This window comes from Acanthisitta chloris, unplaced genomic scaffold (assembly GCF_000695815.1).
Source record: "Acanthisitta chloris isolate BGI_N310 unplaced genomic scaffold, ASM69581v1 scaffold18156, whole genome shotgun sequence".
NCBI lineage: Eukaryota > Metazoa > Chordata > Aves > Passeriformes > Acanthisittidae > Acanthisitta > Acanthisitta chloris.
Window position 1 is genome coordinate 40,985 of NW_008678951.1, and position 24,608 is coordinate 65,592.

At 36.7% G+C, this 24,608-nt stretch overlaps 1 protein-coding gene across 1 annotated transcript in view; it reads right to left on the reverse strand.

Annotated features, from left to right (window-relative positions):
• Positions 1 to 24,608, reverse strand: part of DCAF6 (DDB1 and CUL4 associated factor 6) — a gene marked incomplete at its 5' end in the record, with an annotated part of 80,428 nt that overhangs the window by 13,339 nt on the left and 42,481 nt on the right. Inside the window, 5 exons of the mRNA XM_009077115.1 lie at positions 7,780 to 8,101; positions 8,280 to 8,363; positions 9,160 to 9,275; positions 12,089 to 12,194; positions 18,174 to 18,233. Of these exons, the coding sequence (XP_009075363.1) occupies positions 7,780 to 8,101; positions 8,280 to 8,363; positions 9,160 to 9,275; positions 12,089 to 12,194; positions 18,174 to 18,233 (688 nt within the window). The remainder of the gene's footprint in view (positions 1 to 7,779; positions 8,102 to 8,279; positions 8,364 to 9,159; positions 9,276 to 12,088; positions 12,195 to 18,173; positions 18,234 to 24,608) is intronic.

A 24,608-nucleotide genomic window follows, 5' to 3' on the forward strand; every position in this document is an offset into this window, starting at 1 on the left:
TGCTTCCCTTCCCAACTGTGCTCTTCCAAGCACAACATGTCAGACAATGCAATTTATGCACATTGTGTCCCACTCCTCAGGCAACTCCATCAACTGATACAGCTGCAGTATGTATTCACTGAACACTGCTTTTCCCCTTATGATAGCCAAGTTTGAAGTCTCCAACGGCAATTGTTGTAAATATTAATTATCAAAAGCCCTTTTAAATTAAGCCCGAGATGAGTGGAATAGGGATTTAGAAGGGAATCCATTATATTTTTTTCAATTAAACACAGGTTGGAAAGAAAGAAAAACAAGCTCACAAAAATCCTGTGATGCAGACTGATCCACAGCTATGGATTACACATGGAGAGAAATGGAAAAGATGTGAACATGTAAGTCTTAAAATAAATAAATTGCCACATAGGGCATTTCTGCATGTTTAGAAATTCTGAAGTGGGATGAGGATTTTTTTTTTCAACAAAAGTTTAGGCAATTTCCACAATTAAATAGCCAGCTTGTTTGTTAAAGGACAGTAATGCAGTGGCTGCCAGAAAATTAACCTGGTACCCTGGATAACCCTGCTTCTTTCAAACCCCATTATGGAAACCAATCATCTCCTGAGCCAGCCTGCAGCAGCTCCAAAGAGCACATCTACCTGCTTCCTTTTTCCATCCCTCTTGTCTCAGCTCTGCATTGAGTATTGAGCTCAATATTGATTCCTCCGGTATTAAGGATTTTTGTCACTTTTTCAATTTCCAGATTTACTTACACACAGACAAATACTGTCTCTCTTTCCTAGTAGACTGCTTTGCGTTTTGAAGGGACCTTAAGGACCATCTAGTTCCAACCTCTCTGCCATGGGCAGGGACACCTCTCACGAGACCAGGCTGCTCAAAGCCTTATCCAACCTGACCTTGCGAAGTACCACAAACCTAGGCTCCTTCTATTGTGCTCTTTCGAGTTAAGATCTTATTTTTTTCTCCCTTTTGTTGTCATCTTCTCATTTGAACTATTTTCCCTATCCAAAACAACTGCAGGGAATCTAAGGCTTATAACCATTAATTCAGATCCTATTTCTCCAATGCCTTATGATCGTGCTGACAAAGCTCTTAGGCACATGGTGTGATTCCTGGTGTTGTCCTCTGCAGGGCCAGGAGTTGGTTAAGATCTTATTTTTTTCTCCCTTTTGTTGTCATCTTCTCATTTGAACTATTTTCCCTATCCAAAACAACTGCAGGGAATCTAAGGCTTATAACCATTAATTCAGATCCTATTTCTCCAATGCCTTATGATCGTGCTGACAAAGCTCTTAGGCACATGGTGTGATTCCTGGTGTTGTCCTCTGCAGGGCCAGGAGTTGGGTTGGGAGATCTTTGTGGGTCCCTTCCAACACAGGATATTCTATGATCCTAGTATTTTTTGTGTGTGCATCTAAACCATTACAGCAAACCCTTAATCTAGCTCTGTCATTTCTTCATTGATCTTGTAAAGGAAACCACCTGCCAGCTACCATACTCCTTTTCTAAATATCAGGATTCGACTACGTTTCTGATATCAGTTATCAAATAACCATGTTCCTTCGGAAGCCTCTGAACCCATGGAAGTGATTTACTACTGCTGTCAAATTGTGAGCATTAGAATAGCTCATAACCAAAGGCAAAACCATCATGTTCACAGCACACTGACACTACCCTAAAGCCTAAGTTATATCACTGCTGATCGTATAAGAAGAAATGTTTAATGTAAAGCACTCCTAGGTCATTTCCCAGCCTTACAACACAATCAATGCTTCAACTATTCTCAGCCACAAAACATTTCTAAATTTTCACCCCATATGCTGCCAAGTGACTATGAAAATCAGAGAAAAAGAGACTGATAAAAAATTCTATGCTGAATGCATCATTCACTTTATATTAGATTTATAGCAATATGAAACAAGTATTCCCCTGGGCTGTGCCAAACTGCTGAAGAACTCCAGAACGAATGCCTACTGTGAAATTTAAAATACAAAAAGTACACAGATTCCTGAACCTCTACAAAAGGTGATGACTTAAATCCAGGTATTCCAATTGCAGCAAAGATTGAAATACATGACAAAGAATTACACATCTGCACTATTTTCCTGTAGACATTTAAAATATAGGACTCAAGGTAAGTCTTTTATGAAAGCTCGTCCTCAGTCTTTGCCTTTCCAGCCACACAAAGCCAAGATGTTAATTTTCATCATTAGATTTACTTTGTGCCATTTCCCCTATATGTATATATATCCTTTGGCTTAAATCACAGTATAGTTTCTCCCTCTTATGGCCTGTGGCCAAACACAATTACCCAAATTGCTTCGTATATTCTTACAAATACTTCACTCAAGCATTTCAAAGAAGAATATGAGATCAAGTGAGTTTTTCATTTACCTTCACTAAAAGAAATACTGTATAAGATTTAACATGTATCTTGCTGAATAGGTATCACCAAATATAGCTCTAATAATTATGCTCAATTCCATAACCTTGTTCAGGCAAAAAATAGAAATGGTCTTTGATACATGTATTCTTGTATTTTTGTCCAGAACTGGATGTTCTCTACTACCAGACAAAGCAAGTCAGCAGTGGCACATGCAAATGTAACACGTTCCTTAGCAGCTGAATTTTTTTTTAAATAAAAGGTATTTCTTTTCACAAACTACACACTTTTCAAATTCCGTTAATTTCTATGGCACACAATAAAAAGGTTAATGAGTTGTTAAACGTATACACTGTCATTTCTTTTCAATTTCCATGCAACACATGCAGCTAAATTTAACTCAAGCAATATGCTCTGTAATTCATAGCATTTAAAATACAGCAATTCTTAAAATGCCAGTTAGATATGAAAAACAAGAACCTGATAAATCCAATATAGGGCAATAAAAAGGAGGGGAGGAATAAAATAATTAATTACCTCATTATTCTATCACCTATCGCTGTTCCTCTGATATTATATCTAGTAAAGGGAACAACAACTGAAGTCACTCAAAAATGCTGGGTATCATGTTTGTAAAAGGTTAGCATCGATTACAAAACGTGCTCTATGTATTCCAACTGAAAAGATTCCTCCTCACTGTGTCAGTATATGAGACTACTTTGATTTCAGCAAAAATAGTACTCAGATTACATAACACAAAGTTGATCTTACAAAATGCAGTAATTCTTCATAACTCATAGCAGAAGTGGAAGCAGCTGCATCATCATTTCATTTTTACATTCATATTTTTGGAAATTTTAACCTACTAGTTGTAACATTTTCCAGGCTTAGCCTTCACTCATAGATCAGCTTCTGTCAAAGTCCAAACAAAATTAATTCAGCCACTTAAGCAGGAAATCAGCCCTCAGAGGGTTGTTTTGACTAATTGGTGAAAATCAAGATTGATCCATTAGAAACTGCTCTCTCTGTGCATGAAGAACACACATTTTGCATGGATTTTTTTGCTCCCCCCACAGATTACAGCATACAGTGCTAAGACAAAACATGTTCTCTATCTCTGTTCCAACTGAACTTGCTGGACTCACGAAGTTTTAAAGAAGCTATGCTATGTGCATATGTCCAGCCTGAAAGCCCTGCACATCTCCTCATATTTGGAAGAGAAGGAATCTCTTTCTGTGGATTCCCTGAAGTGCACGGAATGTTATTTTCTCTGTTGAGTACCTAAGCTGAAATGCTCTGCTGCACAAAGCAGGTTTCATTTTTTTAAACTTCAAAATATTCTGTGCATTTCGTTATACATTTTGTTAAAAGGGACATGTATTGACTAGCCCAAGGACATGAAAAAAATGAAATAGCTATTTAGCTACTTTTGGTCCCTTGTGAAGACCATTCCTACAGCAATGCTCAGCGGCTACAGAAATGCCACTGAAAAATGCTGGATGTCACATTCTCAATTATTTCTTTTAAAGAAATGTCCTTCTGCGTCAAAACTGCTCCTATCTGATTCCTAGTCAACAAGCAGCTGACTTAGCCAATCGATCAAAGGATCATGGTATTCCTACACAATTTCCTGCTACTATTCTAAGTCCTTTTCAAAATATTAGAGCAGGAGCAAACTTTGCACAGTCTTTCCTGATGGTTCAATTTCAGGTGAGTTCATTAAAAACTATCCTCATTGTGTTTTGAGATTTATAAACATCCACAGAAAAAAAGATTATGTCCCTTGTATCTATTCTTAGATTATGTAAGGAGAGAAAAAAAACAATTCCTCAGCTTGAAAACGTTGAAAGTCAGATTTGTAATAAAATTCAAAAAATAAAATTTAATAAATAAATTACAAAACTCAAATAATGGAAGCCTTGTAAACATTGTATTTGCAAAATGGACAAAATTCTATTAATAAATCTCACATCTACATTCATCTTGCTAAAAATAAAGTTCAACCAGTAGAGCTGATGCAGCAGGAAGTTCTCAACTTAACTGTAGGTACTGTCAACAGAGCTATCAAAAGGGTATTTCTGCCACTTCTTTTCCTTAAGTGGAAGCTAAAGATCATAGTTTCAGAGCACAGAATCCAAACTTTACACTTTTTCAGTGGAGAAAGTTGTACTTTACAGTAGAAAAATACGACAGTTTCCTTTATCTTAATTTCTCCACCTGTGGAGTTTCTCCTCAATGTAAACAAGGTTTATAAGAAAACACAGCCTAAAGAGAAAGAAATTGGTTGTAGACAAAGCTAGTAATGCTATATACTGGAAAAGGCTTATTGGTTTTTAGCATTCGTTTTCAGAAGGCTACAGCCTTTTTTATATTTTTCTCTGACAGCAAAATTAAATGTTTTTTTTCCCCACTGCATAAAATATGTTCACAAAAGGTAAGTTATTGCAGGCTAGTCTTATAATCTTATCCAGAAAGAAAAAAAAACCAAAACAGAAAACCATAAAGGAAAATGCCCAAAGCAGCTCCCCCCTAGATATTCTAGAGAGAAAAATCTACTTTATCACTCATTTATTAATGCCATTAATTATCTTATTGGATGACACACTGGAAACTAAATTATTAGATAAACTTGAGAAAATGAGATTTAGTAAAGGAATTGTTAGGTAACACAATCTACTGAGTGAGAAGAGGCAACATAGGCCTGCAGAAAGCACACTGGTGGAGTTAAGCACCAGTCTGGCAGACAATTTTGTTTAATATATTGCTAACAGTCTTTGAGCAGAATGTAGGAATGTATTCATGCAGCACATTGAGGACATGAGTCTGTTTAACTTTATGAATGTAGAAGGGACTGCAGCAAATCAGTAGCATAGAAGTGATAGTTATACACCTCTGAGCTTCCATCTGGTTAAAGGCAAGAACTCATTAATTAGAAATGACAAAGCAGGAAGGACTGCAGGGTACTGACTGAGCTTGTGTGTGACCACAAGCCACCCCTGCGAGGCAGCCATAAGCAAGAAAGGAGATGGATATAACTACAGCCCCTTGTGTCCCAGAGAATCCTCCCCAGACCAAAAGTAACAGCCACAGAAATAATCCTAGCAATCCTAGTGCAGGGTGCTGGTCCACCATCTTCAGGAAAGAAGTGAAACATGAAGGAGAACAGACAGAAACAAGCATGATGGCAGGAAACCCATACATTTTTACTGCTTAGATTGAGGAAAAACTTGGGACTCTTAGTCTAATGAGACAACCGCTGAAAATGGACAGGATGAACATCATTCAGATGATGAGCAGTGGGTGTGAAAAATTATTTCAATCAAAACAGTATGTTAGCACAAAACAAAATGACTAATTTTAGTTAATTTATACCCAATATTGCAGTAATGTTTTGAGTTAGCTTCCTACTTGTTAAAGGGCCAGAAGGATTTTATATAGATTTTATCAGTTTAGATGAGTTTATGAAAAGGATTACAGGCTCTAACAACTGTCATAGTAGTAGTAGAGAGGACTTCCAGTTCCTTTCACTGTACTTCATGAGAGATATAAATACTAAGATGGCTTATAGCTAGCCTTTAAGACCTCCAATGTCTGCTTTCCCTCTGGAAATCCAAATTCCTTTGAGCACACATAAGATGTCTTTCTTTTCCTCAGTATCTCAGAGGGCATTTAGAAACTCCTGAAACCAGCAGAATAAGAGGGAATGTAATGCTCAGAAGTTAAACTAGAAAACTTCACTGCTTGCACACGCACAAAAGCAGAACAAAATGAATTGGTTGGGCATTAAACCTGAGTAATGAAAGCCTGGAGGCAATCCCAAACCAACACTGACTAAAAAGCAACTTTCTGCAGGATTTATTTGAGGGACAAATAAGGGAGCAGGGGGTTGCATGAAGACTTTTAATTATATCATTCATTTAGTTGAATGATCTTTCCTATATGATAAATTTAGACTGTTACAGGAAGAAATCTCTATGCACACGAAGAAGGGAAAAAGCATGTCAGATGGAGTGTAACTTCATTTAAGATACCCCCACTAGTGAGAAATTGTGATAGCTATATGATACCTGGAAGTGTCATTCACATCACATTACTACAAAAACTATTATATCATAGAGACAACATATGGTGCATGAAGAGAAGCTATGAATCCTGCTCAGAAATGGAAATGGGATTAGAATTGCAGGGCTTTTCACAGCTTGCTCTTCAATCACCAGGTGATAATGAACATTGGCGCTGCAGTGGAAAATATTTCTGCCATTTGATATTTATCTCCAATTACTTAGTCTTGCACGGAAAGTTAATGGATTAAGGCAGAATTTGTATATAATGGCTTTTTCATAAAAATTGTCATTTAGTGAGCAGAATTACTTGTGCTATGTAATAAACAACCACTGCCTGTTCTTTCTGTCACTACTGACAATGTGGTGGCTTACAACTTTTATTTTAATTGCAAATTATTCAAGACCTTTTCTATATACAACTACTAAATTCCTCCTGCTTTCCTAAGGAATACATATAGTAAATTCCTGTAAAGAATCTGCACTGCTAGAGTAAGAAATAGAATTTGAACAGGAGAGGAGTAAAGCCAAAGCATCTGGCACTAAGTTACATAACACCTAAAACTAGTAAAAAAGGGATTAAGTCTAACAATAGAGATGTTGCTTAAATAAGAAGTCCATGTTGCTTTTAAGAAGTCAGAGAATTGAAATTAGTGAACAAAGGTATTAAACCAGTTAAGCTTACTGAATGATCAAACAAGTATGTACAACTGTTTATATTTTTTTAAAAAGCACAAAGCTTACCAAACGAGTCTTTTATTAATGATAACAACTAGTAGCCTCTCTTTCTTCTTTACTGATATATATACTGATATTCAATAACCAACAAAAGAAAAAGGACTGCAGTTTCTCTTTCAGAAATGAAAAATTGAACACATCAATGTATGTACTGCACACACAGCACTGCTGAACAACAACAGTCCAAACCTTTTGCTTTGCCAAAGTAAGAGCACCTAGAGCACAGCTGAATGGAAAAGTAGGTCCCTGTACTCTGTATATAAATTTATGAACTTTCTATACTTATGACTACAGGGAGAATAATAAAAAATAAAGTGCAAATATTTAGCACTGAGGTATTCAGCAGGCAAGAAGTAAGCACAAACAGGTACTAGATCTGCAAGAGTTTGCGTGGGTAGGAGACAAAACAGCTATACATATCTTACACATAGGCAAAATAGTCATCAAGCTCTTGGCTTGTCAAAGACAACTTCTTGTCTAAGAACTTATTTTAATTAAGGATATAAGGCATGAGTTTGTAGATCTTTCATTCAAACAAACCAGCAAAAAAGAAAAAGCATTTTGCCAAGCAACAGCAGAGATAACGTGTTCCCCTAACCTGTGTCCTGGTCCTCCTCGATACCTTGCCCCTGGGATCAGAACAGGATCATCATCACTGTCATCAGTTTCTTGGAGAGCTGAGGTCCTGGTAGAGGACTCATCTGGAGTTGCAAGCCCTGAGGTTTCTGGGTGTGACTGAGATTCATCATTTGCAGCAAGTGAGTTGGCAGTGGATTCAGTACTTTGATCTGCAAAGTCTTGGTTTGCACTCTTTTCAAATGAGGCTTCTTCCTCTGCATTCCCAGAGCCAGCATCAGCACTGGGGCCATTTTTCTCTTGTTGAATTCCAGAATGTTCATAATCAGGTTTATCTGATACAGCTAACAGAAAATATTAGGCAAAGTAAGTCACACCATTAATGATTACAGTCTGCTTTAGAAGACATCAGAAATGGTCACATAAATTACATCACGCATGCCGAGATCATATTGAAAATTTAGTTTTTGTTTTTCATTCTCTGCTTCTTCTATAACTATTTGAAAGAGCAGAGATACATACTTGCTTCTGTCGTCTCTACAGTTTCATCTGCAGTTTTCGGTTCTTCAGCACTTGTGTCCTCCTTCTGAGATTCATCAGGAACTCCTGAATTAAACAACTTGATAGTAAATCACATGATTTCACTTAGGTGCACATCTATAATGCAAACAAGTCTAACAGATACCACCACTCCTAGGTCAAAACCAAACAATCTTCTCCAACATCCACCTGTCACTTTCCTGAAATCTCAGACATGGGTCATATAAAAGTCAGTATATATAAACCCATCTAGTTGACCAGATCAATACAGTTAGAAAGAAAAAGGTATTTCTTGTTCCTTAATATACTATGAGAACTTTACCTGCAAAAATAGCATTAACACTCTTGAAATAGATGAGCACTCACTGAAAGCTATTATTTCTGAAGACAAATTAAGTTATCCCTCTATTAAAAGGGAGGGTTTTTTAACATTTCTCTGAAACTGTCATTTGACTTCACTGTCCTGTTGGCAATTAATTGAGCAAGACAGCCACAGGTAACAAAATACAGTGAAAGCCTGAAAGAAATGTAACAACACACCTAGCACTCGTGTATGACTGCAAAGTGCAAGTTCTATTTTTCATCACAAATTGGGGCACAATATGCCCTTAAGAAAAAAGAATAAAGGATTTAGAACTGAAGACATGATAAGTTAATTTAAGTTTTATATTTATTTGTAACTATCTCAGGTTGGCTTTTTGCTTTGCTGAAAAAAAAAATAAATTCATGCTCTATTATGGCTGTGTTCTGCCTTGATATGTTCTGCCTTTCGTGTGAGACTCCCATTGTGTGCAATGGCAGTCAAGAACACATGAGAGCAGAAATTTTGCCTTGCCATTAAAGAAATAACACTGAATCTTACTTGTTTCTTCACCTTCAGGCCCTGACTCATCCAAAGCTTTTGTTTTCACAGAGTCTTCTTGGCCTTCAGTTTTGCAATGACTTCCACTCCCTCTAGAGCTTGAATTTGTGCTGCTCCTGGCAACGCAAAATGTAAAAAAAACCCAAAACATTTAGAAATCATGTAAATGGAGAAGATCATTGCAATAGCACAGCCTGGTCACCATCATTCTTCTCACTGCAGTCTCACTACTCAATAGCTCCTGGCAGCAGCTACAGCTAACAACCTCCACAACAAGTTCAAAATTCTTTTATTATGTCCATTGTCACTCACCCCACACTATTTCTCTGCATCACAGAACCCTCTTATCTCTTTCCTACCTTTTTTTTTACCTTTGGAGAAGTTCTGCACTGCTTTCCCAAACACTGTAAGAACTCAAAAGGATTTGCTCTTTTTCACTATTTACACACTTTTTGCACATATAAACAGAGTCTTATTAGAGGTATGACAAGCTGTTACCTGAGCACTAGTACATAATCTCAGCCCATTCAATTTAAACAACTGATTCAGATGAGGTATGGACTCCTGACATCAGCTTTCAGTTCTTAAATTTGTTATTTCTCAAGATTTACTGTAAGGTGGTATTTGAGATTTACTCCCCATTCATGTTTAGATACTTATGGAACACCAATTTCTGTTTACAATAAGGAAAACAATTTGTCTGGAAATACTTAAAATGCTGTCCTGAATGTCATCAAACCTAATGTTTCTAGACTCTCTAGAAAAGACCTTCTTTTAAGGAAATGCAAAGTCTTGTTGCTGACCTCTCCCATTCTCTCCTGTCCCACATCTGTGTTGTGGCCTCAAACTTAGGCAAATCACTGGACAAAAGCAGAAACAAATATGAGTTATGACAATTATAAGCATGATTCTCAAGAATTTAGACTGTCTCTTTACAAGTATCTTCTGACCTGTGTATGTTACTGGTAAACTATTTTATATGCTAAATTGCTAGAAGCAGAACAAATCATGCTTAGTGTAGATTCTTGAGAATCTGGCCTAGACTTTAATACTTTTATTTTTTACATTAAACAAGAGCTTTTATTCGTCTCAAGGAGCAACAGTCTGTGTCATTGCTGTACTAGACTTGGAGAATGTATGGAAATTTTTGTTAGCCCTTTCAGTATTTCTTCTACATCTAAATTTTCAGCATTGTTTCTGAACAGACAGGATACCAAGTCAAGGAATTTTGCTATTTTGTGTCTCAAATGAAATAATCACTTTTATTAACTTAATCACAGTCTAAACATTGAGACTTTTTTTTTTACTCCTGGGAACATACTTTCTAGCTTAATGCTAATTTTCATTCACATATTACTCTGCTTTGATTTTTACTTAATCAGCAGTTACACAAAGAGGATGTTTTTGAGAGAGCAAAGTAACTCCCTATGCTTTCCTGACATTAAGCCCTGCTACCTGCTTCCATAGCAGATTTTCCCTTACCCAATTCTCCACATAACCCTTCTCTGAACCCCTGCCAATTCGAATCAGTTCTCTTGAAAGCATGACAAAGATTGCACACAGCATTCTAAGTCACAAAGCAAAGCAGATCGGAGCACCAACACCAGTAATTTTCCTCCTATCTGAAGTCTCCCAGCTAGCGACATCTAGGATCACACTTGCCTTTCTAGTAGCTGCATTATATTGATGCAGTGACTAGTAGGTCCATGTCTTCCTCCATTTCATTTTCACAACACACCCAACTTTCAGATTCCTTTTATGTTATTTGTTCTCAACGACATCGCTTCGTTATATGGAACTGCATCCTATTTCTGCTATTCTGTTCTTCAGCACAATGTTTTTATAGTCAACCTCTGAGCTGACAATGACTTGTAACTTTATCCCACTAGAAAAATGCTTCTTCCTCTTACTACCCACACAAAAGCTCCATTAACTTAGCTTACTACCATGTTCAATTTCTTTACTGATTTATTTTGTGGAATCTGTCTATCCTAAAACACTAAACAAGCATGACTACAAAACTAAATGCAGAATTGGTTAAAAGCACTACAGAAAAAAAAGTTTTTTTCAAAGCTTCCTGGATTTGGACTATTTCAGATTCACACAAAGTCTTCACTTTTGTGAATCACTCTTTAAAGAGTCTAAACTGCTATGAGCAAGGTATATGTTTTATGTCTAAACGACAGCACTGAAGAGTAGCTAAATGTGTTCATTTGCTTTGGGTTTTTCCTTAGTAACAAATGACAGCAAGCATTCCTACTTACTGTCTTCTACAATAATTTTGAAAACATAAGCTAAGGAATTATAATAAGACAAAATAACAATTGTGGTTGGTTGGGAGATCCTGAGATGCTCTACTGATAGACTGATACAAAACCGAGTCAGTCAGGCCATTAGACAGTATATGTTTATTATTTGAAAAGGACATCATCACTGTAGCTATCTAACCATAAAGCTGATATCTTAACCATATGCATTCATCAACAGTCCTTAGACACAGAAATACTAATTTCAGTATTTTACAGCTTGGGAACTAGGCCACAGAAAGACTAGTTTGCAGAATACCATATGAGCAGTCTGGTAGAACAGAGAATTAAAACTTAAGCACTAGCTCCTTTCCATCCCTGTACTACTCTGCTTTATAAAACACTGATATTATGCCAGGTTTGATGAAAATAGCATGTTTCAAATCATGTTTGCATTAAAGAGACTCACAAATATACAAACCCCACCCTCTTGTATAAATTTCACGTTGAAGTATGAACGTGTTACATTTTGAATGCATTAAGGACCATGGTCATTCAAAATTGACTATATACACCTAAAAATAGACATAAACCATATGGAAAAATAACGTGTATCTGTGCTAAATGAGTGTTATTGATATGTGCTAATCATAAACCAGTCAAAACCAAAATTAACTTCTTACCACTCATCAGTGAAGTCCAGTTTTATTGTGCTTGTAGTCGTTCCTTCTGTACTGTAGTGCAAACTTAAAACTGGTTCACCTGTTCCTGTTCGTGGCTTATCACTCTCTGCAAATATGGGGTTGATAAAGTTGGAACAGACATTAGTAATACACAAAGTTGTTATGATTCTGAAGGTGCATTTAATTATACTAACAAAGCTAGATGTGGTAGTAACATGTATAACATCTGTTTTAAGATCTCTTGCAGCGCAAGCAAAAAGTTAAGTTTCAGAATAAACACACCGAATTTGCAATGCTTGAAAAATGATCTGAAATGATTTCTAATTATAAGAGCAAACAAAGGAGATGCTGTCCTTCAACATGCAAGTAAATAAAGTTGCAGGTAGGTATGTGTACACACAGTGTTGTCATTAATAAGCAGATCACTTTTCTATCAGATATATTAAGAATATAACTTTCTTTGAAGCAGTGCTCAGACTTTTTGCCTCAGTAAATGCACATGAAAAACAGATGATGAGACTTAGCCACAATCAGTGGTCTAGGAAATTCACCATCCCCTTTACTTTTTTTTCCTACTTAGAACCCAGACTACTACCAGTATCCTTAGACCTGCTGTAATTTGCCAGCTAATTGCCATAAAAACACTGTAAAGTCATGTTCCAAAAGCTTCAGGTTTAAAAAAAACCCAAACAAACCTTTCAGATTATAATAACTGTAAGCAGAAGGGGAGGACTTGCAAAATGAACTATTCATGATGTCCAAAAGCAACAGAAGTGAATCAAATTGCAAACCATGGCAATTCAATCATCTGCTGCATATGTAGTTTTAGGGATGTTAATGGGCTCCTTCGTAACGGAACTGCTCAGTGACATCTATCCACCCTTGAGTAAAATTCACTGTCACAGTCTATCTACATGCATGGCACAACTGGTATTAATACTGAAGTTGGACAATACTAAGAAGTTAATGGAAAGCAGCATCCAACTAAGCCTCACTACAGAGGTGCCTTTCTCTCACAACCCAGATGGGAAGGTTTACTTAGTATTAGGCACCATTCAAATCGCCACTAAGTAGCCTATGTAGTTCAGCTTTTCATGAATGCTGAGCTTTTTATCTCAGGACTGTTTGGATAAAACATCCCACATATTCTTTGGTTTATAGAAGACAAATTTGACTATAAATATACTTCAAGATTGGCAGCAAACTGACAAGTATAATAAAGTAAAAGCTTCAGGCCTAACATTTGATTCAAGCACAAACCTACAAACTTCCCCACTAAAAAGGCTATTATTATAACAGTAATGCCACAGGATATTTATTTTCAAAGATACAATAAAATTATAGTAACTATGAAATAGCACATAAGAATTTAACCTAACCATCATATTTTTAAACTGCTGACAGGCAACAAGCCCACTCACAAGATCAGAGTAGTGATCAACTGTACCAAAGAACTTTAAATACTTCTACATACTCTAAGAAAAACTAAAAACCCAAAACAAACCATCAAAACAAAAATATTTTTATGTGAAAGAGAATTAACCAATTACAACCATGATCCCAATTCATTCTATGCCAAGAAAAGTTCACAGCCCCTCTAAAATAAAGGTTCCAGTTACACTCTTGTTAGAGTGGATCAAGGATAAAACTGACCAAAAGCAAGGTTTCCAGTTCCTGAAATAAACTAAAAAACAAATATAAGAAAATATTTCAGAGTGCTATATAGATAGTTTGAACAAAAATGGCATGTTCTTTCTTAACTGAACAGGTACCTTCTCTATTTTTGACAGTCTATGAGTAAACACCTCTTTGTATAAAAGTCTGGTCAAACTCTAAGCATCCCTTCCTAAGCAAGTACAAATACTGGTGGTTCCAACACACTGCACAAGTCATCAGGAACTGGCATGGAAAGAGTCAGAAGAGACATAGCTGGAGAATTCTTTATCTTCCTTGTAATAGATACAGACCAAGACATATCTTTGAACTGGGAACTCAGATAAGGAGAGACAACTTATTGCTTTAAATAGTCCAAGACAACCACCAAACAATGACTGTAACTTGATACTGCTGTGCAACATTTGCTTCAGCACAAAAGCAGTTAATATATTACCAACCAAAGTAACCAAACATTGCTATCCTATAATGAACCTAATTGAATATTAGGCTCGTGTGATAAAGCCCAAATCATATTACCCCAACAGTGCTGTCTTAAAATCTAACATCTGAAAATTTAACCAAGATGCATAAAGACTGTCCTCTGACTATGCTTACTCTAGAAGCAACCCTCACATTTGTTCACACCCAACAACCTGGAGGAATTGCTGTAGACTTATCCAAAGAGGGCACTGACTAAGAAATTATTTCTACAAATGTCAGGAGATAGCTGCTAAACCATATTGGCTAACAGCATTTTCTTAAATCCACAATAACATGAGTTACAATTTGAACTGGGTCAGTTTCTTCTGTAAAGTAGCTCTAGGGCATAACATAGACACTAATAAGAAGAAAAACCTTTTAAAAAGACAAATGAGACAAGAATCTGATAATAAACTGCACAAAATTAGTTGTGCAGCTCAATATCTCATACTAAACATACACTGCTAATGAAAGCTGGATGGGAGCCTCTGTGAAGAAAGCTAACAAGCTTTGCCTAGTACATAACTAAACATTCTTTCAGAGAAGCCACATAAAACCCAGAAGTGAACTCTGCAGGAAGAACAATGTGACTGCCAAAGACTGCCTAGATCAGAATGAAGCACTGTTCTCTTTCACTACTACGTTCATCCCATCAGGACAGATCTACTTCACATTGACAATGAAGGAAAGAAGAGGAAAAGTTGTACAGCTTCTGCAATTTATGAGACAGCTACTGACAAAGCTATTAATCTGATTGCAAGTTCTAGTAGGGTAATAACTGCCCCAAGCAAAACTTGTCGCTTGTCAACACTTCACTAAACTCTATTCCAAATTCCTCAAAAATACCTTGAAACTTCACTTAATTTTACAGCCAAACACATGATACTTCAAAGATACTATTAACAACTTACAGTCTTATTTCATAACCAACACCATCCTAAAGCACACTCCCATGAAATGGGCCATTCTGCAGGTGCCTACAGGAGGAAGGTACTTTTAACCTACTCCCCTTAAAACCGAAAACAGCATTTCATTCATAATCTTACCTTAAAAAAGCCAAAACCAAACCACACAACTAACAGCAAGATCCCTCAGAAAATAAGCCTGCAGAAGTGTAACTTCACAAAGACTGGGGCTCTCAACTACGGAAGTCTAAGTGTATAAAGACAAGTTTAGAGACTGCACTTCCCAGTTAAAACAACACTGTGAGGAACTTCAAGCTAGTTTCAGACATCTCAAATGCTGCCCCATTCACCAGTCTGTTGGCAATGCCATGAGAAGAAGATAAATGACTTCTCATGAAAAACCCCAAAACAATTCCTATCCAGCACTATATTCTGGGTGAAGATCAAAGAGAGATACTCCTGAAGGGAGAAAAACTGATCCACAGAGGAGAAAACAGGTAGAATATTTCCAAAAATAGGAATTCCTTGGGAAGGCTTAACACATGAAAATTCATCAGAAGCAGCTGAACTCGGAGGGAAGGGTGGAGATTCCTTTATCTAGCATAGAATTCTGTCTGAACAATGTCACACTGGGACACAACACATGCCCATACAATTCCAAGTACTCACGGTACTGTCTATGAGGAGCTAACTCTGCCATAGCTGATGTACTAGCTTGTTCTGAGCCAGCTCAGGTATCTATAAGGTGACTATGACCAATCTGGTATGGACACCACCAAAACAGATCACTAAACTCTCACACTAACTTGTAAATATCTAGAAACATCAGTAATCAGTATGGCTGCTGTGAATGTAGGAAGTACATACATTATGATGGTATGGGATGCATGGGCACATTTACAGTTACTGAGCAATACTTCTCTCTGGCTTCAGGTTCCTTCTTTACTCCCTCCAATTCAGGCAGCAGCTGAAAGTCAACACTGCAACAGATCTAACAGCCAAGCCTCCATTGTTACAATCACAGTCCAAAAATCCCCAGAATTTTAAACAACCTCGTGTACATCACTGCAATCCATTTGAAACCATTTTGGACTGACAGGAATGACTTACAGCTTCTGCTGGACTATGAGAAAAATAGCATTATAAATGTCTATGTTTGTAATAAGTATCAAAAGATCTTTAAACCCAAACCAAGTCTTAAAACATAAATGCCTACAAGAGGACTGGTCTAACAGAAGACAGCTGATTCAGTATCAAACTAAGAAAAGACAAGAATAAGAAATAAAAGGTATTTTTAATAAAAAGAACTGATAGGACCTCATTAGCTACTTACACTGTTTTAAGATTTCTGTCAAATATGAACTGAAACTAGTACAGTTTAACTTCAAAAATCCAACTCAATCTCAGTATACTATTCTGTCTGGTTATCATTTGGACAACATGTTTCCTCATAAATTACCTCCTTTTCCAAATTCCTGGTTTTTCAAATTCGAAGTAACATCCTACCAATGAAATATACTGGTGTTCCAATAAAGTCTGGATAAAAAAGTGTATTTCAGGTGGGGTTTTTTATATTAAAAAGTGCTTCTATAATTTCTTAAAGCAGAAGAATAATTATTAGAAAAAACTCCCAAGAGTCTATTAAAACTATGGTTCTATGACAACTATGTAATTAACAACAGTAATATTTCTCCTGCTTGAGAAAAACTTGGCAACTGATTCCTGGGACCAAAACTTCTGGCTTGATCTTTGTTGCCAGGTAAGCTTAATTCACAACTTCACAGAACAATTTAACAGTTTCCCAATTTTTTTTCAGTTTCAAGAACCTCAGTAAACTGACAGACTTTCTATGTTAAATCTAAGTAATTCTACTCTGATCAAATAATGCTTTATTCTGAGTTCGTAACAGACAGCATAACTTGGCCACTATTTATAAGCAAGTTTTCCAGCTAAACCTGACTACTGGATTTATGTAGACTACTGAACCATGAATAATTTGCAAATTTACACATTGAGGTTTCAGGCTATTTCATCACAAACTGTAATTCCACAAAATGCATTTATTTTGTCAATATAAAATACAGCTTGATTTTTTTCCCAGTGTTCTGGCGGATGCCAGGATTAAAACACACCATAATCTCAACAGTTGTCAAACAGACTACTTTTCAGAAGTGGGATTTCAAAATGGCTTTCTAACTTAGAATGTGAAACAAGACAAACAGCCAGCTCTTTGGAGGGATTTGAGCTATTAAATCTCTAAAGGCTTTGATATGGAAGTAAGCATAATGCAGTGTATGGAAATCTATTTTTAAATTAGCATCTATCACTCATTAATTTTTCAGGCATAAATATTCCCTACAGATGACACTGGCTCAGCTGAAAGAGGGTCATCTATGGCCCACTTCACTGCTCACAATTTGAAGACTGATGCATAATGGGCACAGAGAAAGTTCACAAGTGTTCTTTCTACCTTCAGCCCATAGAGAAATACCAGTTCTCATTTAGCAGAAGAGGTGAAGGACAAGGGGTTACACCAAGGTAAGATGCAATTAAGTGCAATAGGTGCTCTTGAGTTACTCAGACTGTGCAAGAATACCAAAGCTGCACATCTCTCTTGCATAAGAGAAATTAATTTGGCATTATGTGATTAAAGGTTACCCCAATCTTGATATTTGCCCTCTGATCCAAGAACCACCACTCAGGAAAAAAAAAAACTGCTTAAAGAATTAATTTTACTTTGCATTTTAGAAAAATATTCTAAATGTGTGTAGAGTACATAAGACATTTACTGTACCTACATTGACCTGCAGTAATTGCATTAAGAATTGAGCATAGGATGATTTTTGAAAACAGCAATTAACCTTACTCTGTTACTCATATTGAGAATTAAATAATTAATGACTTTCCAGCAGATCTGCTTAGAGAATTCTATTTTATGTAGATGAACAGCATTTTTAGACTGTTTATCATTATGAAAGGCAATTTTAAAAGGAAGCATTGCAATCAGCTATGGCTGGGTATAGCGCATTTCCTGTCACACGCACCCTGTTGCTCATCAAGTGACATGGATCCAAGCTGTTTGTTAACCACTGAAGAAGGAGAATCTGAAACAAAAACGAGATTTCAACTTAAAACATAAGCAGCAGAGAACTGCACAGCAATGTCACGATCATATGTTAGATTAAAATAAAAAAAGCAGCAACATAAGGAAGCTTTGGGTTTGTTTCATGAGCAGCCAGCCATATTGCATTTTCTAGGCATGACAGAAGCAAAGCCACTTGTTTCAAATCACTGTGTATTCATTGAACAGCCTGAAGCTTGCTGACATGTTGATACTGAAAATGCCTGTCCATTACCAAAGATTTTACCGTGTTCTTCAAACTTCTAACATGTCAGGAAAAAACACTGAAGAGTCATGACTCCTAAAGCCTTTGCTCCAACTACTAAATGACACTAGTATTTCAAACCATGTGCTAAATGTAAATTTCAGAATATTTATACTTCAACATACAATACTCAATGGCATACCAATACCTTCCATATTTAAATATTGTTTTAATAATAATTTTTTTAAACAGTTAGGCACCAAAACACATCCCACATATATGACAATATGATAGTTCTGCATTCCTAAATGCTGTACCTCTGAGGCATCTGATGACTGAGACCAAGTCTTCATGAGTTTATCACAGTACCACACCAGTCAGTCTTATAAAAACCACCATGAAATCACAGAAATAAATGAATAAGTAAATACTCAAAACCCCCAGCAATTAAGTGCACTTTTTTGCCCTGGACACTACTAGTTAATAAGTATAGTATGATACTATAGGTATCTATAGATAACTAGGTATGATAGGTGACTCATTGCACACACACGACAGATGAAATGTTCAGTATCTTCTGAGTCTGTTTTCCCCGTCACCTGTAAAGGCCAGATCTTACTTCTATGCTATCTTAAGATGAGCTGATGTACATAAATTAATACAGTATTTCAAAGATATTGGCTAGACTGTCATATCTTAGTTCCACCTGTTAGTCTTATGATATAAACAAACTCATTCCAAGCTAAAAGGATTTAATATCCTGTATTATAAACTGAGTCATAGTCTGCCACCATCACAGCATGCTAGAGGAGTTTTAACATAAATTTACATCCTATACAAGGAAAGCAATGAAATAACACACTCTCTCCTACAGGAAGCTCACTTCCACGTTTGGGCCAGAATCACCAGCGTGACCTATTCTGTAGTAGAGCCATAAAACCTGCTAAATTGACTGAGCTGATTTGAATATATATCCTCAAGCAATACTTCACTCGGAGCTGCTGGTGCAGGAATCACAGTCTGTTCCTCTGTTACACTGATACCCAGGTGCAGGGAAAGGGAGAAGCAGCAATGAGCAGAGACCAGGAGAGTCTGAGGCAGTGTGTTTTGGAGGCTGGCTTGTTACGGTAACTGGGTTTACACTATTTCCATAACTGAGAAACATAAAATTGCTTCTCTCTCATCTTCAGCTTTGTTCAGCCATGCCCATGCCCCGTACCAAACACACCTCAGCACTTATCATCTCGATTTAGATGGGATGTAGCTCTTATGTAAGTCTGCTTTACATATAATTTCTAAATTAGAAGTATTTACAGTAGAGTTTTTTCAATGGAGTAGTAAACTACTCTTTAGAACTGTAAATCAGAGCAAAAAGCTGGTGTACGGGTATACCATGTCATACAATGATCTTACTTGTATTCCATCTGACTCAGCCTCTTTGAAGAGCTGGCTTTGATCTCTGACTCACAGTTACAAAGCCCATGATTGGGATTAACTTGTATCAAAAGTGCTAAAGGGAGGGGAGGTTCGGGACTGCAAGCTGAGAAGCCTAATGACACAACGCAGTGGTTCCCAGTTGCACTCTGTTCCTGCACTCCAATTCTTTCCATAAGCTTCTGTGCCCTTGTTTAAGAGGCATACCATGCTGCCAAACATTTCACTTGGCTAGAAAAGCTAATCTCATCAGCTCTTTAATTCAGACCAAGATGAACAAAAGAAATATGACTGAACTAACATATTTTAATTATAAGCATGAGAAATTATATTTACTACCTTCATCAGCACTTCTAATTTTATTAAGACCTCATACTATACAACAGTAACTGAAAAAAAAAAGTAGGTATGTTTTACCATGTGCATCATTCAATTACAGTAAGTGAAAATGAAAAATTTTATAATCAGTTGTCCATGCCAACGTAGGCTTAAACCTCCCACAGTTCACTATTACTATGATGTCTTCATACAACTCTGTGAATACATTTCACTTGTAAGAAGAGAATAGTTAAACAACACACAGAAAGCATCCTAAATGTTCCAATTAACATGGTTACTAAAAGAGCTCAGTTTATACCAATTTTAACCTCACTTGTTTCCTTTTTCAGGTCTCCTGAAGGTACAGATCACCAGCACCCCCCAAAGTGGCACTGCAAGCTTTGAAGCCCACACCTCAGGCAGGGAAATAAATGTGACCACAAAACCAGCCTGGAGAAGTTCAGGTAAATGTCTCTTTTTTTTAATATATGGCTTTGTTTTGTAAAAATTCTGAAGAAGTACTTTCATAGTTTCTCATAAAGTTTTTGAAAAACATATTACCAAAACTGTGCCATATAGTTTAAAAAAAAAAACAAAAAACCCCAAAAAACCAAAAATCCAAACTCTTACCTGAGCCTTCCCAGGCTGGATCTACATGCCAATGCAGTCCACCACTGCATGTAATGTCACTAGTACATTCTAAACTGAGCAACACTTAAAGAGGGAACTGGAGATTCATAAATTTGGGGAACCTCAAACAGAATATAATTTTAAGGTCAGTTACATGCTGAAGGACCTTTCTGTAGTTTGGGCAATCAGCATGTGACTTCATCAAAATACTAGCACACCACCTTTGTTGCTTTGGTTTAAAAGAATTTTCTCCTTATATTACTGTAACAGCAGCTCCAGAGCAACAGTCAGTTCTAAACTCTCAGTTACATATTTTGGACTTCAAATAGACACATTTCTACATCTGGGTGTTTCCAAAGAATGCAAATAATCTAGTAATAAAGACTGCAGTCATTCCCTTGGTCTCTGAAAGCTTTAACACAGAAATGAAGGTCCAGTTTGTTCTGCTTTAAAGGCACTGACCAAATAGACCCTTGAAACAACAACACAAAAAAAAAAAAAAAAAAAAGTCAATTTGCAGCACAGGTTCTGCAGTAGGTCAGCATGCACATGTATACATCTTTATTCCACAATAAATGCAATGTAAAACAATTTTTTTTCCTCAGGAAAGAAAGGTTCACACTACTTCATGTTTTTGTGGGTAAGATTATGTACACTGACCACTCCAGGAACCCATGATGCATACTCATATATAATGTGCTTTCTCTTTTTCACTTCAAGATCAGCTGGTTCATGTTTCAGTAACTTGTCAAACTGCATTCATTTCCTTAAAGTTCTCAAAACGAGAAGTGACATAGGTAATGGTGATGCCTACATAGCACATCAGCACTAGGCAGAGCAGCAATAACAACAGGTTTAAAAGGTTTAGTTTCTCTGTCATTTGCCTATAGCACATATATGCTGTTGTTGAAATACTGCACAGGATCTAAATGTTATGACATGTCATAAAATGTAAGTCAAAACTAGGCTCTGTGGGAGAAAGTATATAATAATTTTTTTTTCAATGAACTAACCAAAAAAATTGCCATAGTTCCCTAATGAAATAAAGTGGCTTTCAAAAAAAAATCTGAATCTATTCAATACCCAAGCAAAGGCTAGAAAACAAAACATACCTGATATATGCAGCATATACTGCTTCTAAAATCCAGCCAAATTTACACAATACTTCTGAGAAGAATCCACTAGAACAAAGTCTCTCTGCCATCTGAGGAAACACCACCTTTTTTGTGTGTGAAATCACCCCACTGTGAGTCATCACTCAGCTAACTTATTTTCACATTCAACAACAACAAACTTTCGACCATATTTTCCTAAATAGAGAAGGTTAACCTCTACTACAGAGCTTACAAATCCTCATGTAACTACAAGTCCTTAGACTGGGAGACACAATAACTACCATCGAGTTGAATTTCCTATTAAACCTGTAAAAGCTTTCAGCTCTTGACATTTTCTACTGGTAATTTCTTACATGGCTGGAGTATTTTTTCTCCTCAGAATTGAGCTTCTGTGATTGCAAAGATAAGGATCAATAACCAAATACAAGTCAGAAGAAATGGCCTTAGTCTAACACTGAATTCCCTCCAAAATTGCAAGTACAAATTATTCAAGTTTTACCAGAGTAGGGACTGAGAATTTGCAGCCCTGGGCCAGAGGCTATGATACCATTTCACAAAGTGCAGACACATTTTGGGATGCAACTTTCTGTTCAAAAACTTACAACTAGTATGTGCCTGAAAGCTGAACATCTGCCTACTGACAGAGCATCAAATACAACCTTGCAGAAAAAAAAAATTAAAGAGAGATTGTCTCTGCATAGGTAGTATTTAAACAAAACCAACTCAAAACTAGTAACTTCTTTTTTTCCTACCATATTTCTGAAATATCAGCTTACCACAGGGTTAGAAAACAACCATGTCCGTGGAGAAGCAAGAGACCACAAATCTGCAGCCCTGGTTTTCCAAAGAATAGACTGTGAATATACAACTTCCAAAAAAAAAAAAGTCTTGGGAGATCAGAAAAAGGGAACAAAATAAAGTAACTTGTATAAAAAGAAATGAGCAAGTACAGAGCATGTTGCCATGCCCAGAGTGCAGAAATCCTATGAAGCAAATAAACAATGCAAAGGTGACCTGGACTCCCCAGTCAAAAGAAAGGAGCTTCATTTGTTCCCTCCCATAGCTGATGAAGCACAACAGAAATTTCTTGTATTTACACATACAAGTAGAAGGAAAAGGTAATGTAATCTTTTACCAAATTTCTTGAGAAATAATTGACCAAACAGATAAAATATTTAACTTTTAATTCCTCATTTTAGATCATTTAGATCTTCCACTGTCTACAGTGCTGAAGGCAACAAATTCCACGCATCAGACCAAACCTCAAAAAGATACACATCCTAATGAGCTGGAGGGTCAGGTATAAAAATGGTTCCCCCTTCCCCTCGCCAGAAATAAATGTTTCCATAATGCTGAGTGAATCTGTCTTTCAAAGCAATTACTTATTAAGTAAAATGGTTCAATTTGCAAATTCACTGTCATCACATAAACAAAGATGCAAATATTTGAATACTAGTTTCCTCCAAGGTGATGTTTGCGGTCTGTGGTTTCCTGGTGATCCCAAACAAAATGATTCAACTTTCCCCACTAGTTTCCTTAAAATTGAGAGTATGTGGGAACTCAAAACTCCAACAGGCAGTGATGGGGGGTCCAAACTAACTACAATACACCTCTGACTCCCAGTCAAAGCAGTTACTCAGCTTAAAGCTTCAAATTTGTGGCAATAGGGATCCTGCAGTATGCTGACCCATGAGCAACAGGGAGTAAAATTACACTGTGTCCTTGAAGGAGCTCTGAGGAAGAAATGGGTGAGAAGTATCAAGTGAAACCCAGACCAACACTTAGTTCAGAGGTTGTAAAATATCCACAGATAAACCTCCAGGTGAAAATTTACAGATATGGTTGTACCAAACTTTTTCCCAACCTCAATTTGATGGGAAGCAATTTAGTAAAAAAATGTTAAAAGCCATTCTGAAAAGAAAATGGAAGATCAAGATCTTACTATGTTTGTTATGGTTTTGCCTCTATCAAGCTTATCTTTGAATGGGTTGAACCATAGCAGAAGAGCTATGAATGTATGACACAATCCTCAAAAGCAATTTACTCACACCTCAACTGTCACAGAAGAACCATTGCTAGACATGACTTCTCACACAAAACATGCTGACTGCTCACACAGCATGCAGGTTGCTCATTTCTACATGGGGCCATGACAAAGTCTGCTGCAAGTTTATGCTTTAGAGTTTGCCTCTCCATTCATATGCATGCTTCTACTCCAACTTTATAAACATATCTGAGGCTTTCTTGCAATAATTCTTCACCTCAATAAGAGAAAGAGGATGGTGAAATGAAAATGGCTCTGTTCAAAAAAGGAGAGCACGTCTGGGGATGTTTGGAAGTATTTTCACTGTAGTTATTGTAAAGCTGCAGCATTGAAGAGTGCCAAAATTCTGTTTTAGTGAATTGTTACACTGATTTAGAACATATGCTAACCCAAAGCCAAGTCTTAAATGTTACTATTGGATACAATTAACACCAAAATGCAATTTCAAGTGTGTAATTCTTATTCAATTCAGGACACAGCAATTTCTTGCCCAACTGCTCTAAAAACATTGCACACAACCTGAAACCATGCACCTAGAATTCCTTTTCCATAGAGTATCGTTCAGCTATTTAATCCAAACATGTTAGATACATGAAACCTGTCAGCATTACT